This window comes from Squalius cephalus (genome assembly GCF_949319135.1).
Source record: "Squalius cephalus genome assembly, chromosome: 20".
Lineage (NCBI taxonomy): Eukaryota > Metazoa > Chordata > Actinopteri > Cypriniformes > Leuciscidae > Squalius > Squalius cephalus.
The window spans coordinates 28355032-28374190 of NC_137141.1; the positions used below are offsets into that span (position 1 = coordinate 28355032).

At 38.4% G+C, this 19159-nt stretch overlaps 1 protein-coding gene across 3 annotated transcripts in view; it reads right to left on the reverse strand.

Annotated features, from left to right (window-relative positions):
* slc24a4a (solute carrier family 24 member 4a) overlaps positions 1-19159 on the reverse strand; it is a 51308-nt gene that overhangs the window by 18372 nt on the left and 13777 nt on the right. For all 3 annotated transcript variants that reach the window (XM_079853431.1, XM_079853429.1, XM_079853430.1), the window contains exons 3-6: positions 2425-2501; positions 2030-2104; positions 1275-1359; positions 1094-1197 (exon numbers count right to left, since the gene is read on the reverse strand). In XM_079853431.1, coding sequence (XP_079709557.1) covers positions 1094-1197; positions 1275-1359; positions 2030-2104; positions 2425-2501 — 341 coding nt within the window. The remainder of the gene's footprint in view (positions 1-1093; positions 1198-1274; positions 1360-2029; positions 2105-2424; positions 2502-19159) is intronic.

Below are 19159 nucleotides of genomic sequence, written 5' to 3' on the forward strand. Positions count from 1 at the left end.
GTGAATTAGAGAGATCAATTGAGTGCGTGCGATTACCTGCATCTGTCTTTGAGGTCAAGTCATATACAGTAGTATATTCGTGAGAAGGCTGCCGTGTCCAAGGAAAGCAAAATATTTGTCGTATCATCATCCTTTAACGTTTAAGGGTATTTACCATGAATGGCTTCAGTGGTCAGCATTCCACAGTGCGAGGAAGCCGCGGGAAAAAAAAATCAGCGTGTCACATATTGAATCAATGCCATGTTGGCCACTATTAAGTGAGCATCAGCATCAGCTTCAGCGTTACCCATGCATGCGACGCATTGATGGTCAGCTGAGCCTTGAAAAGTGGAGCTCAAAGTTAAAAATAATTAACACCTTGTTTCATTACATCTATCTTTTAATGAATCAGCATTTTTGAACGTGTTCGTTGAATGAACGGTTTAATGATTCACTCAAAGACAGTCCGTTGCCGTAACACTGAGTGACAGCCTTTCAATGCGCAGAGACGCTGTTTAGTTTCAGTTACATTGGTTACTGAAAATGTCCTCGTTTTTGTGCATGCTGACCACATCGTAACACTTATTTATGTAGCAACAAATACATCTAAATAAATAAATAAATAAATAAATAAATGGCGATAATACCGCATATTGCACTATTGAGTCACTCAAAATTACCGCAAGGGAAATTCCTTCACCGCGACAGCCCTACTGATTACCCCTAACTAACTTCTAGTTGGTCATACAAGTTCTTAAGACAGTCTTAACATAATAGCTGTGTTTATGCAACTGGCCCCAGGCCTTAATTTCTCAAAAGAAAACAACATTACAGCAGTGTACTTTAAAAAGGTCTTTCTTAGACCTCACAAAAGTAACCATAGTATCTGTCTGCAAATCCTGTATTTATTGTGGTCGAACTCTTACATTGATTTATTTTTAAACATTCGCTTTCAAAAATTCCACTCTTTGAAATGAGAATGAGAGAGAGAAAACAACAGTAAGTCTGGAGAGTAATTTTCACATTGCAATGCTCAGATGAAAACATGAAAAGGTCAAGAGTTGCAGCAGCTCCGAAGGAGGGAAGCTGTAATAGAAAACAGAAAACTGCTCACCTGCCCCGCAAAAATCCCACACACGCCGATGATGCACAGGATGTTGAACACAGCTGAGCCCACTATGGTACCCACACCCACATCTCCATGTGTAATGAACACACCTGCAGAAAACAAGAGGGTTCTAATCCACAGCAACTGTCGACACATGACTAATACATAAGCTGTACGTGTGGCTCACCAATTATAGAGGCAAACAGCTCTGGGGCGGAGCTTCCAGCTGCCATGAAGGTCGCTCCTGCTACATCTTCACTCAGGTGCAGTTTCTAATGGATGGGAGGAACATACAAATTCACGCAGAGGATGTGCGAAGGCCATAATTAAAAGGTCTAAATAGACTCTAGAGATGTGCAAAACTGTCAGTGGGTTGCACGAACAATTCCTTTTAGAGTTGCTAGTCATTCTTTGACTAAACAGTCTGATTTTTCTTTGATTAATAGAAAGTTCAAAAGAACTATGATATGTAAAAATGTCAGTCTTTACGGTCACCTTTGATCAATTTAATGTGTTCTTACCGGAAAAAAATATGAACTTATAAAAATAAAAATATTATTGTTTTGAGGTTTGTGATATCTATGGTTTTCAATGAGAACCAGAGATGACCCAACAGTAGAGCTAGATTATTTACAGAGGAATTATTACTGCTCGATTATCTTAAAAAACCTTGTCTGCTTTACACAATTTAGCTACCTTGGAGTTAATCCTAGTCCATAGTTATGCAGCTAGCTCGCTAACAGACTTGATAGCTACTAGAAAGACCTGGAACTACAGGACTCTACGTTGAAAATACCCGTTTGTTGCCCGCCAGGTATCCATGGTAGTCACGTGACTGCAAAGTATGAATAACCTTAACTAGCATTCAACATTAAAGGATGATGTGGGGAATTCTGGATTTAGAAGAACAGCTCATTGTTACCGCTGTACATTTATTCTTACCTCACAGATCTTCTCTAAAGAGGTCACAAAGTAGTCGTCACAGACAATAGCAAGGGCCAGAAACATATATAAAGCCTGAAATGGAAAGCAGAAACCACAATAAACCCATTAAAGAAAGACAAGAATGAGATGCACCATAATGGGGTTGATGTGCAGAAATAATTTAAGCAGTGTCTAAGTGATCTTCTGTTCTATAAGCAGTTGTTAACAGGGTGGCCTCAGTTGCTGTGAACTCAGTGGCAAACTCATGACCAGTCACAAATGACAAAAAAAGCTGACAAACTATTTATAATTGTCATAAAATCGTCAGACATGCACCATTTATCCTGGATGACAAGGTCAACTGGTGAGCAAGGCTAGATGTTGATTGACGTGCACACACAAAGTTTGCCTACCGCAAATATGTGTAGCAGAACAGCTCCTTGTGTACGCTGTCTGTTGGTGAATACATCCATGGGGAACTCGAGGATGGCTGCATTGGAAATAAGAAAGAAAGAGTCACTTTGGCGCAAGTTGTCACTTACGATTGGAACATGTGGGCAACAGAATATAAATTATGGCTACAGTGACATAATACTTAATCATAATGCAAGAAAAATACATTGTAGCCTATGTAGTACACATGGTCACCAGTGCATGGGACTGCATTTATTATTTCACACACTGACACACCACAGCCATGGGAAAAAGCTAAATTTAGAAATAGGAAAGAAAATTACTGATAGATGATAGCATGTAAGCAGTATAGTAAGCTCAGAGAGACTATTCAGTGATGCATCCAGTATTGAGCTTTGCTAGCGGGATGCCTCGCTTGCTACACCTAGTACTCTTGGATCTGGGTGGGTTGAATATGGATTTACACACCCAGTATACCAGTCACTTCCCCTATGAAACATCCATTTGCAGTGAAATTTCTCTAATTTGTTTGAATTTTGAATAGTAACAAAAGAGAACAAATAAATAAAGGGCTTATATAATACGCAGGCTTAATGGGGTCACTTATCATGAGATACATCTTGCAGTGAAATTTGTCTAAAGTAAAAAAGTGTCCAATACATAAACTAAACTAGCCTATATGAATTAAAATAAAATATGTGGGTTTATAAGAGTCAGGTCTACTATAACAGACAAGGTAATTAAGCAGTTAACACTAGTCCAGTGGTTTTCAAAGTGTGGGGCACAATCAGCAGAAAAAAAAGAGAAAAAAAAAACGAAAAAATAAACAGCCGTTGCCATTCAAGTGCGTGAATAACGCTCTGCCTTTATAAAGCGGCTCTTCTTCAGAGGGTTGACTTGTCACCATTAAAACAAGCCCAACATAGAAGTTGCTCTCCATAGAAAAGCTCCTCTTCAGGGGACGAATCACAAGCTGCTATTGTGAACGCGCCACTCCGCAGATGTTCCTCCATTCCGGTAAGAAGATGAACAAGAAGCTGAGCTTGTGACGTGAGGCGCTGTCAAAAGTTGTTATATATTGGCACTTTTATATATTGTTCATCCAAAAGCATCACTGAAATATTTAAATGTTTTTATTTAAAAGGTTTAAAGGTTTTTTAAAGGTTTAAGGGGGGGGGGGGGGAGTTTGAAAAAAAAGATTGAGAACCACTGCACTAGTCTAACAATAACACAAGTCTTATGGCTATACTTTTGAAACCTTAAATGTTTATTGCCTGGATCTGTGTATTTACATTGTGAGTGCCTCACTGTAACCATGATTTTTAGCTTTGTTTGGCAAGAACAAAGGGACGAGTCCAAAATCATTTTCTGTGATAATCAACATTTTGCCACAAATGCAGTAGACAGAGCTTACATCCATATTGAACCCAGGACATTCCTTTAAATCTGGTTTATATGCCTCCAAGGCCTGTTAGAGCAAAATCACTAAACATCAAAACCTCACAAACACATGGCTGGGTAGGTCACACGTCAGTACATTCTGTCATGGCAGCCCTGTTTGTGACCCGGGCAGCCCTGTAGGTCAAAAAATTCCCAATGGTACAAGATGCTCACTGTCAGGGCCACACTACCAAAAAAAACCCTCACATAATTAAATCAACATCATGCCATAATCTATACAGGCAGCTGCCACTCTAAAGCAAAAATATATTATATATTATACTATATTAACATATCATAAACAATGTTACAGACGGAATTTGAATGTTTAGACAAGATTTCGTTGACTAGTTTTGGATAGATTATAAAGTTTTTACTGTAAAATAGACTACTACCACATCAAACAATTTCTGCTCATATGTTAAATACATTACATAGTATGGGATGTTTTGTCAAAAATAAATTAGATATTGAATTATCAGCTAATATGTTATTATAGTGTTTGTTCCAATGTATATTCAAACTAATGAATCCTTAACTTTGAAATACACATGATAAAATGTATGCTTTTTACAAAGAAAGATTACACTTGAAATAGTGTTACAATTGTAATAGTTGTTGATTTACATGTGAAAACTTTTTTAATAAAATAGAAAAAAATATATATTTATAAGGTTTATTTACATAGGTCAACATAAGCCTTCTCATTAAAATATTTATTATTGTGTTTTATTAGTGACAAATTTAGGGGGGGGGGGGGGGGGGGGAGGAGGATAAATATTCCAAAACTTTCTGAAATCGATTCTTAGATGGATCGCAATGTGGACGATTCTGAATCGAATCACAAATGTCAAAAATCAATTTTCTAAATGTTAACTGATGACATAATGTTGACGGAATGCAGAAGGCGCCTGGACAGTCTGTGGCGTGCAGCTGTGCACATAACAGAGACGCATGATTGTTGAGCGAGATAAGAAAATTTGTGGAAGAGACACATTTTTTTCAAGATGTTTCCAACTCTAACTTTGAACCAATTCTGTAGAACGGCCCATATAGCCTATTTGAACAGGATTTGTTTCCAGGTATGACTGTGTACTCAAAATGTGCTTTTGACTTTCATTTATATTTGGATTATAACTATATGATTGATAGATTGATAGATACACGCATACATACCTGACTGAAAGGCTCATTATGCAGGTCATTGTCTTTTCAGGTGTGAATCACAGCATTATTCATGATCATTCACACCCCCACGCATACTGACTTTCTAAACAAAGTGTCTTACAAAATTTATATCAATGTATTGTTTTATGTGAATGAATAGGCAGGATGATTTTCACATAATTTTGAAGCAAAAAACTCAAAGCGACAACGTCCATTAGTCAAAAGTCTTGTGGACACATTTAGTAGGCTATGTGTTTTGTTAGCCTGGTAATACCAAACTCTGCTACTTCCCTTTGCTTCGTAGGCAGAGTCTGGAAGGGCATAATTGAAAAGCGTTTTCTTTCTCGCGGGGGGGGCTCTTGTCTGAAGTTTAACATCATTGGTTACCCGTAAACCAATCACATAACGTTTGGTTATGACGTGTGTTATGCGCAGGCTCAGCCGCATCTAACTTCCACTGTAAACACATGTATGATGCGAAAACAAAACCATCGAGCGAAATACCGGAGTGAAAATGGCTGTGAACGACTTTTGCAGATTATGTGAAGTAAATCTACGCATCCACGGTACAATCAGCGTCTACGTCACGGCTCTCAGCCCGCCCTCTGTTCGTTAATTGGCCGGCTGTTTTGAGGCCGGAGGAAAACGGGGAGAAAGGTCGCTATCTCAGACTGAGTACAGAAGCGAACTGAAATTGAGCGGAAGTACGAAGTCTGACGTAGTCAGGCTAGTGTTTTGTGACCTTGTTTCAGAAACCATGCATAAACCATGACCATGCATAAACATTACTCTCTCAAAAATACAAACATGTTGCTCATATATGGTAGCCCTGTTTGTGTTGAATAGAGTGTAATGACACCTTTGCCATTAGGGATGCAACGGTACACGGTAAAATCCCGGACCGTTCGGTCAGCCCTGCACGGGACAATCTACCCTCGTGTCCCGGGGGACTTCGGTTTTGCCATTGAGTTCGCGCTGATCCTTTTAGTTTTTGCTTTAGGCGCCGTTCACATATCGCGCCTAAAAACGCGTAGAAAACGCTTGGCGCGCCACGTTCTCCTTTTTCCAAAGCGCTAGGGCGGTTGCGCTCCGGAGGCGTCTGTCGTTGCTAAAGCAACCATCAGCTGCGCTCTGGTTGGTTCTTGTCACGTGACCTACGGTGCGCTTGCGGCATTCTGAAAAGTTGAGAATTTTCTCCACTTCTGGGGACATCGTTAGTGCCAACCGGTCTCGCCTTGCACCAGACAGTGTTGATAGACTCATCTTTTTGCACAAGAATCTCTCAATAGTGGATGAGTAAATAACATTGCACTTTGTATCCTGAATGCAGTATTTTTTTATTATATTATTTTGCTCTGCTTTTTTTTATTCAAAGCACAAGCTAATTTATGTTTGTTAAAGGTAAAAGTGCACTTTTTCTTTCATATTGATCACTTCATATACCAGTTATCAAGGTTTGGAATTGGGATCCACTTGAATATTTTGAAGTGTGTTTGTTTACATTTTGTATTTCATATAAGTGATAGTTGAAGAGGTTGTATTACTTAGTGTTGTTCAGTACAGACTAGAGTGTTAATTTATTCCATACATTGATGTTCTTCCTACTGTGACATTCTGTTTATGCTCATAAGAAAAATAAAAGATATTTTTGGGATGAAATAGCAGTCTCTTTCTGCACAAAACATGTACCGAAACCGAACCGAGACCGTGGCCCAAAAACCGAGGTACGGACCGTACCGTGGGCTATCTGTACCGTTGCACCCCTATTTGCCATTAATATGTTTATAAGCAACTGAAAAAAAGCACAAATGTCAGGGCATGTCAAAACATCAAGGATCCCAAAAACACCTTAGGTGTTACCCTAAGGGGTAATGCAAGACAGACTTTTCCACCCATATTATCCTCCAAAGCAAACACCAGTAATGAAAGCATCTGCTGTGAAAATGCATCAAAAACGGCTTAAATCTTATACTGGCAACTCATTTTTCAGTCTGAAGAGCTCATTAAAACACTCAAGGAACTAATAGCTCTCCCCATTAAGAAGTAATCTACCATAAATGACAGCAATAGCAGCGTGATGTTTTATCACAAGCACCATCATCGCTTCCATTGTAGTTATCTGAAGGGTTGAGAAAAACGAACGAAATCCCAACGTTTTATCCATCAAGCGGAAGAGAGTCAATGGTGCCCTGCTCACATTTCCCTTCCCACAGCTTGCCCCTCCCATATCACAAGAAGGAGAGGACACCCTCAAGGTCGTCTCTTGAGAAAACCCACAGAGCACATGCAGACATACAGAGTATCATGCACAGCCTACCAGAAACAAAATACACATACACTCAAGACATTCACAGCAGCCACATCCAAGATAACTGAACTGCTTGGTGCTACTGAATACATTATACTTGCATATAGTAGCTACATTATATTTTGAAGCCAAAGGGTTATATGCTTAAAAAAAAAAAAAAAAAAAAAAAAAAAAAAAACCGACCCGTGAGTGCACATGCAAAAGTTGCTAGGGCATTCTGGGTGGATGTGGACCCAAATCAAATAGCCCACCAACAAGTCTGCTTCTGGTCTCTAGATATGGCACAGATCCCTCCTTCAATTTAAGACTATAGGCGTTTTAGCAATTGTACCATTTCGCCCATCAAGTTCAAAACTTTGAACCTCAATGACATGTCATTGTAACAGACAAAAAAAAAAAAAAAAAAAAAAAGTACACACAAAAAAAAAAACACATTATGTTTCCCATAATTAAATGTATACAGTTTAAATTATACAGTGCATAGTATAGCCTACTTGCATAGTGCATCAATTGGGACACAAGTCTTCTGAAGAAGCATAATCGCTTTATATGATAAACAGATTTAATAGGTTTTTATTCATATATAATCAACAGAGCTTATCAAATATTGCAAACACAGAGGGTCAACCATGCTTGCTTGAGACGCAAAAACAAATAAGGTTTAGGGAAAACGAATATAAATTAGTATATACGATTAAATATCAGCGGATCTGAATGATGAAGCAACCATTTTCCATAGGTGCTGCTTCTGTAAGACGGGACTTCATGTGGTATTCAGCAGGACCTGCTGCTGACAGTGTAAGTTGTTTTTATCCAGGTTGATACACTTGTGTGAAGCATCACAATCTCTTGCAGGTAAATCTATTAAAAGTCCTTAGGAGCTCTGGCATGCTGCATCCATTATTAATGAAAGTACCAATAAAATCTCTCCCTGTCTCTGTGGACATCATGACAGTGCTTTCAGGTGGAGGTTTTGTCAGTGCCTCCAAACAAATGGTGAACAAAAAGTACAAGCATGTATGCATGTGCTTTGGGTTTGTATCTGCTATACAAACAGCATATAGGATGAGCTACTGTGGAGAAGCATCTCAGGTAGAGAGACCATATGTGCTTCGTTCTCTCCCATCATCCGATGACCTTTTCCATCAACGTCTGTCCTGATGTGAACACACATGGCAGGATCGGCGCCTCACAGTTGGACATACTGTGCTGAGCTGGAGGTGTGTGTGGTTGTCAGAGTGGCATGTTAAAGTCGCTGCCTTATGCAAGAAATCGTAGGATGTGTTCAGAATGGCATATACTACTATATGTAGTATGTACATATAGTAACAGAGCAACATGTCTACTATTACAATAAAAAAAAAAAAATCATATCAGTCTCTAATGAAAATTATCACGATGAATGCCAAATCTATATTTCTTTCAAGTTTAAAGGCAGATTTTTGCAACTAAGTGAAAGTTGTAGAAACCAGATCAATAATTGTGGCTTTAAACTACTCTTTATTGTCAGAACATGACAAACACTTCATGTTTTTGAATGCTGTAACCTTTTTCAGTCATTTTTCCTTAAAATAAATATCTTAATAGAAAAATTTATTTCTTAGTTTCTGCATGCGGGTGATACAGTTTCAAATCATGAAACAGGTTTATGTTGCCTGACTTTGATGGCAAGTATCTTCGTCACAGTTTGCAGTGCTGGCTTTATGTAATATTACATGTTGTCACTTAGAACAGAGATTAGATTTGACAGTAGCTTGAGTTGACAGTAGTAGTAGTTTGAGTTAGGATGCAATGTAAATTTATGTTCATTAACAAAAACAGTAGGGCTGTCACGATTCCTTGATTAAATTTTAGTACTCGATTTAAAAAAAAAATCCTCGATTGCAATTTACCAGTGTCGAACCATCAAAATACCGCAAGTAACACATTCCACAGGCGAGAATTCATGAAATGCATTATTAGACCGTTTTCTAAGGCTGCATAATGTATTAAAACCATACCATAGAATAGTGCTATTGTAAATCAACAAAGGCTTCGATTCAGTTAAATAAATATACTGTTCACTCTGTTTTACAGTGAATAAAAGCCTAAATTCAATCTGTTCGTCCTGTAAAGTGATCGTGTCTCTTAGTCTTCAGAAAATTTTGGACTAAACAATTTTTGTGATTTCTTTTATTTATTAAATGATAAACAACTTTCAGATTCTGCAAGAGGGTGCAAACTTATGCAGTTAATTGTAACGTGTACACCTATACTCTCAAAGTGGGCTGGACATGAGTGATGGCTGAAATGGGCTAAGCTAGTCATCCTGTGGAGGTAGTCCTGTTGGGAATGCCATTTCATGTTTAACTGTGGATAGTGTGTGGTTACTGCCAGTGATAACAACCCAGAGCACAACCTAAGACTTATTTACTGCTTGATTTGAAAGCAGAATTACACCAGTCAAGGTCTGTAAGCATTTAAATGTCAAATAGTTACGAGTCTTTTCCTGAATAAACGGCGTAGTTCATAAACGGGAGCAATCCGGAAAGAGCACCATTAATTTTGGATGAAATACAATGCCGCCTCTAGCCCCATCTCTATCTGACAAGCCTCCCACTGTGACAGCATGTTTTCTTTATTCAACAGCTTTACAGTTATGCAGCATATCTCAGTGTATTAACCTATGTCAGTGCCTGAGCTTGCAGTAGTCACATCTTAAAAGTGTGCACACACAAAGCACAACACATTCAACCCTTTTCCCTTACGAACGATTCAATCAATCTTTTCCAGACTGTGAAAAATGTAAGTTCCTAAAATAACCCCTCTTCACAGGCACAGGAGCATTCTGCTTATTCAATTTTCAGTCATCAAGCTGGCATCCAACCCAGACTGTCTGAGCGCTCTCTCTTTCGGATTACTTATTGATTTGAGCTGCTTCTGAGGAGCACAAACATAATGGAGGCCGCTCATCAAAGCACCTGCTTGTTTGCCTATGTGAACGCCTCTTCAGTGCGATTCTCCGGTTACCAAAATCACAAGAACAAGCAAAATATCTTCTCTTCACAGCTATAGATTGAATTGTGCATGTTTGAATTCTGAACATAAATGCAGAAAGAACAGTAATAGGCCTAAGTGCTGTTCTCCCTTGAGAATGCTGTTTGCACGTTTTTTTTAGTTGTTTCATGTCGTTCTTGAGCTGAAGAGATTGGTATGATGCCCAAATCACATCAAATTATATTAACTTCACATAAACTGACAATGAAGGAACATTGTTTATTAAGGCGAGACACGGCAGGCAAAAACATCGTTTTTTTTTTACTGGTCAATTTTGAGATTTTTGGATATTTGTCTTCAATAACATGTCTTCTTTCAGACTTGTGGTGAAAAAAAGTCAGAAATACACATTTAGGCCTTTATTTTATTACACTTTGTCTATTTGCATCTGTAGATTTCTCATAAATTCAACAAAAGTTGGCTTTCTTAATCAACATGCTGCTCCACGATCGCTGCCGGCACCCTGTCATCACATGCACCGTTAGGAAGCGCGCTCTCACCTGTAAATGCTGTCGGATCCAAATATGGTCATTTCCTTTTTATCAGCAACCAATCGTGAAAGTAAAAGGCCTGAATGCGCAATCTCATTGGCTGATGATAAATCTTGAAAAACCCGTTTTCTCAAAATGACTTTTCTCTCATACTCCAAGTCCGAAATCTCCACTTCAGTAGCACCTATATACACCAAACTTTCCAGTCTTGTTCCTAGTTATATTATGAAGACATTTACAGAGGGATTTGTAAATATATTATTCCTAGCCTGATTTATATAACATTTTATTCCAAAAAACATGGCGAAAATAATTTTTTTAAGGCTATTGACAGTATTTTCTGATTTGCAGGATAGCAAAAGTAGATATCCATAAATCCCTCTGTAATTTTTTTCCCCCATCTAATATGTGAACAATGAAAAAATCATTTTTAACCTGGCTTTATCCAATACTCAGATTTGTTTTTTTAAATATATGCAAATTAGCACATATTTAATTAGATATTGCCTAATTTGCATATTTAAACATTAAATTACAGAAAACTTGTAATACATTTTTTCTCATCTTAATGTAGGTAATCAACTGGGAACGTTTCATAGTGATATCTGCTAGTTAAAAATTTTAACCTATTCACCTGTAGTGTCTCGCCTTAAAAAGAGAAACATAAGCTTATTGATGACAACCTACCCTATAGTCTCAGCTTCAGAAAGTGTTCATGGACAGCTTAGGGACTGTATGCATATTGCATGCAGAAATGGCAAGATCTGGCCAGCTCCAATTTGATTGACTGATTGCTATGCAACTTCCATAAATGAGTGTGCAATTAATTTGAATCCGTCTGCTAGGAAGGAGTGTTTACGAAATACTAAAGATGCTACAACAAGCTCTTCAGAGGAAGCAAACATAGAAATAGAGCAAGCATAAAATCCTTAAAAGATATTTGAGAGGCACTTAGTATCAAGTAAACTTGATATTCTCTATAGTCAGGACTGTTTACTGAATGCCTATGAAATAATTGCTACTCATTACTTTTAGATGGATGAAAATTCTGACCACAAAGTTGCAAGACATTAAACAAATTGCTTAGGTGTAGTCTGTGCAAGCTTTCACAGAGATTGCTGTATCAGTACTTGAAAGTGCCACCACTTTGCACATTGGCTGATTATTACGGTATCATCGATTTCACATTTACCTGCTTCTAGGCTAAATGTCACAAAGCTAGAAACTCTGGCTGGTTGTTATGTCGACTTTTCTTCTGTGAGTAGGTTATTATTGGCCAGAACAATATTGTGGTGAACTGTCAAATGTTTTACACAGTGAGAGTATTTACTGATGTTTTGTGAAACACCTTAATTTAATGGCAATATGAAAGCAGCCACTAAACCTCTCAAGAGAAACTGCATAAATGAACAGCTATAGGTATGCGTGGGCACAGCAAGGGATGAACAATGGTTTAAGGAAAACATAAGATGTTGTTGGACTGCTGCTCTGATGCATTTTGGAAACAATCCACCATTGATCTGGACTGGAGCTCAAATGAAACTAAGGTTTTTTTACACTTAGGGATGCACCGATACCATTTTTTCAGAATCGATCCGATAACAAAAATTCTGAGTATCGACCGATACCGATTCGATACCAGCGCAGTTTTTTTTTTTTTAATCAAGTAGAATTTCTATAACGATAATCACTATTTTGTGTGTTAAACACAATCTACTTAATACAGACAACTTCATTATAAAGAAAGACAAAAACAAAAAAATACATGATCATAATCTGACAAATGCTATTATAAACTAGATTAGTGGATAATTCAGCAGTAAAATTTAGTCTAGATAAATCACGAGTGCACAATTGTATAAAATCTGAACATTTTGTGAAAAAAACGTTTAGTGGGGAACAAATAAGAGACAATAAGTGTAACACTAAATCTGGTAAAACGTTACACATTGCTCTTTGTATTGTTGTAAAATACATAAATGAAAAACAAGATAACAAAAATCAAAAATATCAATTATTTTATATATAGCCTACTCAGGGCTCGCAAAATTTCAAAATCGCTGGTAGCCCTTCGGGCAGGCACTCTTCAGATTTTGGTAGCCCGAAATGAATTTTACTAGCCCATATAAAAAGACTACAATTTTTAATGTAGAATATTTATGAGTCAAAACAATGAATCAAAAACTTTTTCAAAACACAAATATCAACAAATATGCATCTGGTAATAACTGAACTGAAATTTGTGTGACCAGTATGGAACATGAATCAGTCTGTGTCTGTGGCTCAGCCCCCAATGAGGGTATGATAAAATAAAATAAAAGTAACTCTTTAGTTTAGGGTCTAATACTCACTATTAACTAGTTTCATTAACATGGAGATGGCAGGGCTTTTTCATCACTGAGGTCCTGAATGTGAGATATGCTAGTTAGGGGGGTTCGGGGGCTCCCCCGAGAAAATTTTGATTCCTCTGATCTACATATGTGCATTTTAAGATGTTTTGAAGGGCAAAAAAAATTGGATAACAATAGCTTTAAAACCATGTAAGTGGGCAGCTGATTATTTTTCTCTCCTTATTTTTCGCATCACACTCCTATTCTCTTTGTTTTTCTCTTGCTCTGTCTCTTCCCCTCCTAAAGCTGAGCTTTGACTGATATAGGCTTTTCATTTTTGTCTGTCAGTGAAGAAAGTTAACAAAGGGTCAACTGACAGGTTGATTTATGAATCATTTTCTCAGACACGTTAATTTACTGAAAGCTTCTAGGAAAGCTAGGTAGCCTAACTAAGTTTATTAAATTCATTCACAATATGTACACATTCATTATTGATCTTATTCTTAATACAGGGCCGTAGACAGGGCTTTATAATCAAAGAGGTCCTACATTTAAAGTTATTAGGGGGTTCAAATTTTTTATTTCTCTGATATGTCCATTTCAAGATGTTTGAAGGCCCAAAAAGGATAAGAAATAGCTTTAAAACCATGTCAGCGGGCAGTAGATGATACCTGCTCTCACTTCTTATCCATCACTCTTTCTTTTTCTCTCAGTCTCCTCATCTTGCCCTGGTTCTTCCCCACCTAAAGCTGAACTTTTTTAATTTACTGAAGGCTACAAATTGTATATTAATTCTCAACATGTACACATTCATTATTATTCTTGTGCCTATGATGAAAATGGCTTTGTTAATGCTAATGTCCCCTCACAATGACAGTAAACTAATTATTAGTCACATTACAGGCCTATTTTCAGTTCAAAATGGCGAAATTAGACAAAAGTATATTCATTTGCCTGATTATTTTTGTCATTTGTTTCACATTTATGACCTAAAAAAGCTGTTAAATATGAAATGTTTAGTTTAGCTACTTACATCTTATCTCGCACTTGACCGTAAACTGAAGCGAGTCGCTCTGCTCAAATTTGCGCTCACCAGCTTCTTGTGAACATAAAGCCCGCCTACTTTGATTTGATTGGTCATCTCAAATATTCTGACATTGACGAGCACCACCGACCAATGAGTGACAGACCAATGAGACTCAGATGAACACACGCACACCCTGTTCTCTCTCTTTTTGACGTGCGCGCCGCTGCGGATTGAAGATAAATAACGCGCTGAATCTGATTATAACAAGACTGAAGCGAACACTATTTCAGATAGGGTGACCACCTGCTAATAAGCCCAAGGGGGGACAAGGGGTATGTTTCTGAGGGACAATGTGGGACACTGTCTGGCGCGGCGGTGCCCCACTGGCAGACTCACTGATAGTGGTTTACCCATTTCTAGCACATACCACCTTGCATAGTATTAATAATGCCCTATTCTCCTAAACGTGTAATTTTTGATGTATGCTCATGAATAGGCCAACCAATGTGTATTTTTTTTCTAAATAAAGACTCATAATATTTTGAACATTCAATGAATTGACAGATGTACTTCCACTTAAGATTTACTATTTAATTTTATTTATTTTTCATTACAATTTATTTACTTTAAATAAATTAATAAATTATAATATAAATTTATAGGATTAACAGGAATTGTAGTTGCTCAACACCACAGGAACAGTTAAAAAAAAGTATTTAAAAAAAATAAGATTGACCTCGTATTCCCCTCCCTCCATGTCCGATTGAGAAGGACGTTTTGCAAAGGTCACAAAAAGCCCTCTCGGTATCCCCCTCAACACCTTTCAGCCACAAATATTCATTTCCCCATTCTTGTTTCTTGTACTCACACCTTCTCTTTTTAATTGATGATGGCGTTGGCTCTCAGACAGTCTCTTTCTCGAATTTTTCGAATTGGAAAGCGCGCATCTAAAAGTTCCTTCCTTCCAAGTGTGTCTGGTATGCGCGTGCGTGCGCTGTCATGACAACAACGAAAAAGTTGACAACAACCTAGTCAGCAGTTCAACTGAGGGGTTTGTGTGGCAACAATAGCATGCTGAAATGTCAAGTAATGTTCGTTTGTCTGCTTGGGGCTCGAGTATATAGAGCGACCAACTTTTTTTTGAGCAAGCATAGATTATGCGTGACACGGTCTCAATTTGCGTGACGCGTGAATTGGGCTTCAAACGCTGTGCGCGCACGCGCTACGCGGGACGGGTGGTCACCCTAATTTCAGATAGCCCGTTGGGCAGGCCGGTTATGCATTTTGGTAGCCCGACTGGAAAACACAACGCCCCGGGACGTCGGGCAGGCGATTTTGCGAGCGCTGCTACTATAAAATTGAGACTTTTTTAAATGTATAGCACAGCTGTTTAATGAGGTAGCAATATATGATAGATAGGACAGAACAAGAACGGCTATTAATAATCTTTCATTGCGTCATTATGATATGAAAGGCTCCAATACAGTGCGGCACAAAGCGCAGCTGATTTCTTGTCTTATGCGCATCCTGAGCGCAGAATGATGTGCTTGAAGCAACATGAGTCACAGCGCGCAGCACGTCGAGTCCGCATTGAAAAGTTTAAAGCACAAAGAAAAGACATATTGATGCGTAGTGTATTATAATTGATGCGTAGTGTATTATACAGTATCTATCGATGCAATCGTTTATTCAGCATTTTCTTTTAACAGTTTTAAATTTCAGTTACTGTGCGCATGAAGAACAAATAGTGCTCTGACTTTACTCCAGTGTTGTGATAACAGACACCTGGTAGAAAGTAACATGATTAAGTTACAGCAATAAAGTCCTGCAAGATAAAGTTGTTTTATGCGAAACCATAGACCTTTATCTACAGGTCAAGTATAATAATAGTGACACTGAATCATCTTGGAGAGTTTCATCGTGTTACCTGTCGTAACCGAACGCGACGCGCTGTTTGAATGCTGAATGAAGAATGATTGACAGCCGCAGCTGAGGGAAACGTTTACGTGATCTTGAATTTGACGACTTAAATATTAATTTCTATCTCACATTATACTATCTAATGGCTTCAGAACACTTATAATATTGTGCACGAAAACTTATGGTGCTTTATAATGTTTGTGTGCCTTTTTGTGGGGCTTAACAATAACACAGAATAGTATACGCACAATATTGGATTGGGATCGGCCTCGTCTGACCGATACCCCATCCGGAAAAAAATGGCAGTATCGGAGCCGATACCAATACTGAGTATCGGATCGGTGCAACCCTATTTACACTGGCATTTTAGTTCGGAACGGGGAACTGTTCACATGACAAATTGCTAATGTGAAAGCTGTAGTGTACACCTGGGAGCGCACAGAGGTCCAGAACCCGAGACTACCTGGAGGAGGTGGTCTGAGTTCAGTTGCATTTGAACTGTGCCGTGACTTGCGTGAATGTAAAGGCAACAGGGACTCGGGTGTGCACTTGTTCAGGAAAAAAAAAAAAAAAAAAAAAAAAAAAAAAGGTAACCTGTTTGTGGTGACGTAAGATGAACGCAAATCAAGCGGCAACATTCTAATCTGAAAAATTAAGCCTACCCAGAAGTGCGAAAAACTGCAATACATCGAAAATCCGCTAGGGGCAGGTTCCAAAAGGGAGCAAATGTCCATAGACCCCCATGTTAAAATGTCCGTTTTCACAGCATAAATTCATGTTTTTACAGGTTGGTCCCATGGACTTTTATTGTATTTTTCGATAGGTTCCGAGTGCCTGACAACTGTGAGGGGGGTGAATTTTTTTCTAACTTGTTAGTTTAGATCATATTTAGATATAAAATGTATGACAAATAAGGGCGTGGTTAACTTTGATTGACAGCTTGATTGACAGCTGATAACGAGCATAGGCTGCGCTGAGTGGAATTCCTGAAATTTGACGTCTCGGCCATGATCTGACAACACATCATACCACCTCTGTATCCTTTCTCAACATTTGTATTGCCAAGATGGCGCCGCCCATACCCCCCATAAACGGCCTCAAAACCGTTCTTCAGAAAGTCTATGGTTGACGTCACAGATGCGTTGTCCATTCTTTTTTACAGTCTATGACGCAAATGCACCAGGGGTTCGAAAAAATCAAGTTAAGAGGGAAACCAGACCAGCACTGGAAACAATTGTGCTCGGACCGCAGCAAACGTGCCCAGTGTAAAAACGGCCAAAGAGCTGTACAGAAATATCAGCGTTTTTACCACTGTGAGCCATTCTGCAAAAAGGAATGGCATTCAGAAAGTACCTTTAATCACCAGACAGATAATACTGAATTAGTTGTGCTAAAGGATCACACCTGTATCCGTGAAAGCCACCTTGGGTTTTCTGAAGTTGAGAGTTCTGAAACTAATTTTAATTAGTTGAAGGGTCTTGAATATTGTTGTGGACAATGGGGAGCCTTGGAGTCAAAAATGTTTAGAACTAATGTCTTAACCCATCAGAAGCCTGAGGTGTTTTCGGCCCATCAAACATTGTGTAGGCCATCCTATAGAAAGAAGGAATGAAGTGAGAATGAGAATGTAGTAGCTGAATCAGTCAGGTTAAGCATATATTCAGCTTCATAAGCAGTTGTCTTTTAGTTTGTTGTGCAAGTCTCTATTTTGCTGATGTTGCTTTTGATTAATTTGACAACACCAAGATGATGTAATGCTTTCCTGCTCCATCTAATATTACAGCGGTCTCAAGGGTAGTTTTGTTGGAGGGAGTTTTGTAAAAAACAAGGTGTATCTTTTTCAGCGGCTTAGAATGGCTAACTGCTTCAATTCCTAAAAAAAACAAAAAAAACACACCTCGTCAGCATTACATTACAACAGTAAGAAAGAAGTGCTCTTCGCAAACTCTCACACGCAGCAGGAAGTAAATGCATTCATAAATTCTCCCTTCTCACTCATCTAGCTGGCAAAGACCTCAGATCACCGCTCGCTCACATTCTGGCTGGGAGCAGCGAGGCTAAGATCCACTATGTCAGGGTTTGACAACAGTGCATGGCATACCGCTGAGCAAATGTGCCTGAAAGCTGTGCTGTTCCACAAGCCCCGAGACATTGAAACATTCATTACAGACAGAGAACAAATTGAAAGGGCAGATTCCATCAGCCCACAATAACAAACTTACTCAGTTCACAACTCTAATAGAGAGACAACCCCTGAAAGGGTCCAGAATCTCACGACGCAGTGCATGCAGGGTCACACACACACACACACACACACGGCAAAATAAGAGCCGCTTAATGAGAGAGCCCTGGGGCACTGAGATGCCAGGATTCCCAAGATATATCCGAAGATCTGGTCTCATCTTCCCTAGCATCTCCTATGGTCACAGCAATGTCGAGGGGACAAACATCTAAAAATATCCTTATTGCTTTCATGCCACAGATCCATTTTTCTCATAAATCACAAATGTTCCTTTACAATTCTTTTGTCTTTCCACAAAGCTGCCCTGAGCGATAAAGATTTCCATCTTAATTTACTGTTGGAACAATTCATTTCAATAAGTTGGCAGGACCGGGCCCAATTCCATTGACGTTCTAATGCATATTACATTTTGTTCAAGATGTATGTCTTTATCAGCATTGTCTTGTCAGTATCTTTGACAATAGACAAATGGGGATGATATGTGAAGCAAATAGCATTTCCCAAAGTGTGGGCCAAGGGACGCAAAAAATAAAACAGACATTGAAATTTGTGGAATAATGTATTTTCTAACACTGTGTCCTAACCAGACATGATGCGACAAGAGATAAGTTATTAAGTTAATAAAATTAAAGAAAACAAGAACGTTCGGACTATGAACTCAATGTGAACTTATATGACAAAGCTTATTTCAGTTAAATGTTTTAATAATGTTAAAATGGTGTAATATTTATGAAATAAAGTTCGTAATTTTAATTGTACTTGTTAATTCGTTG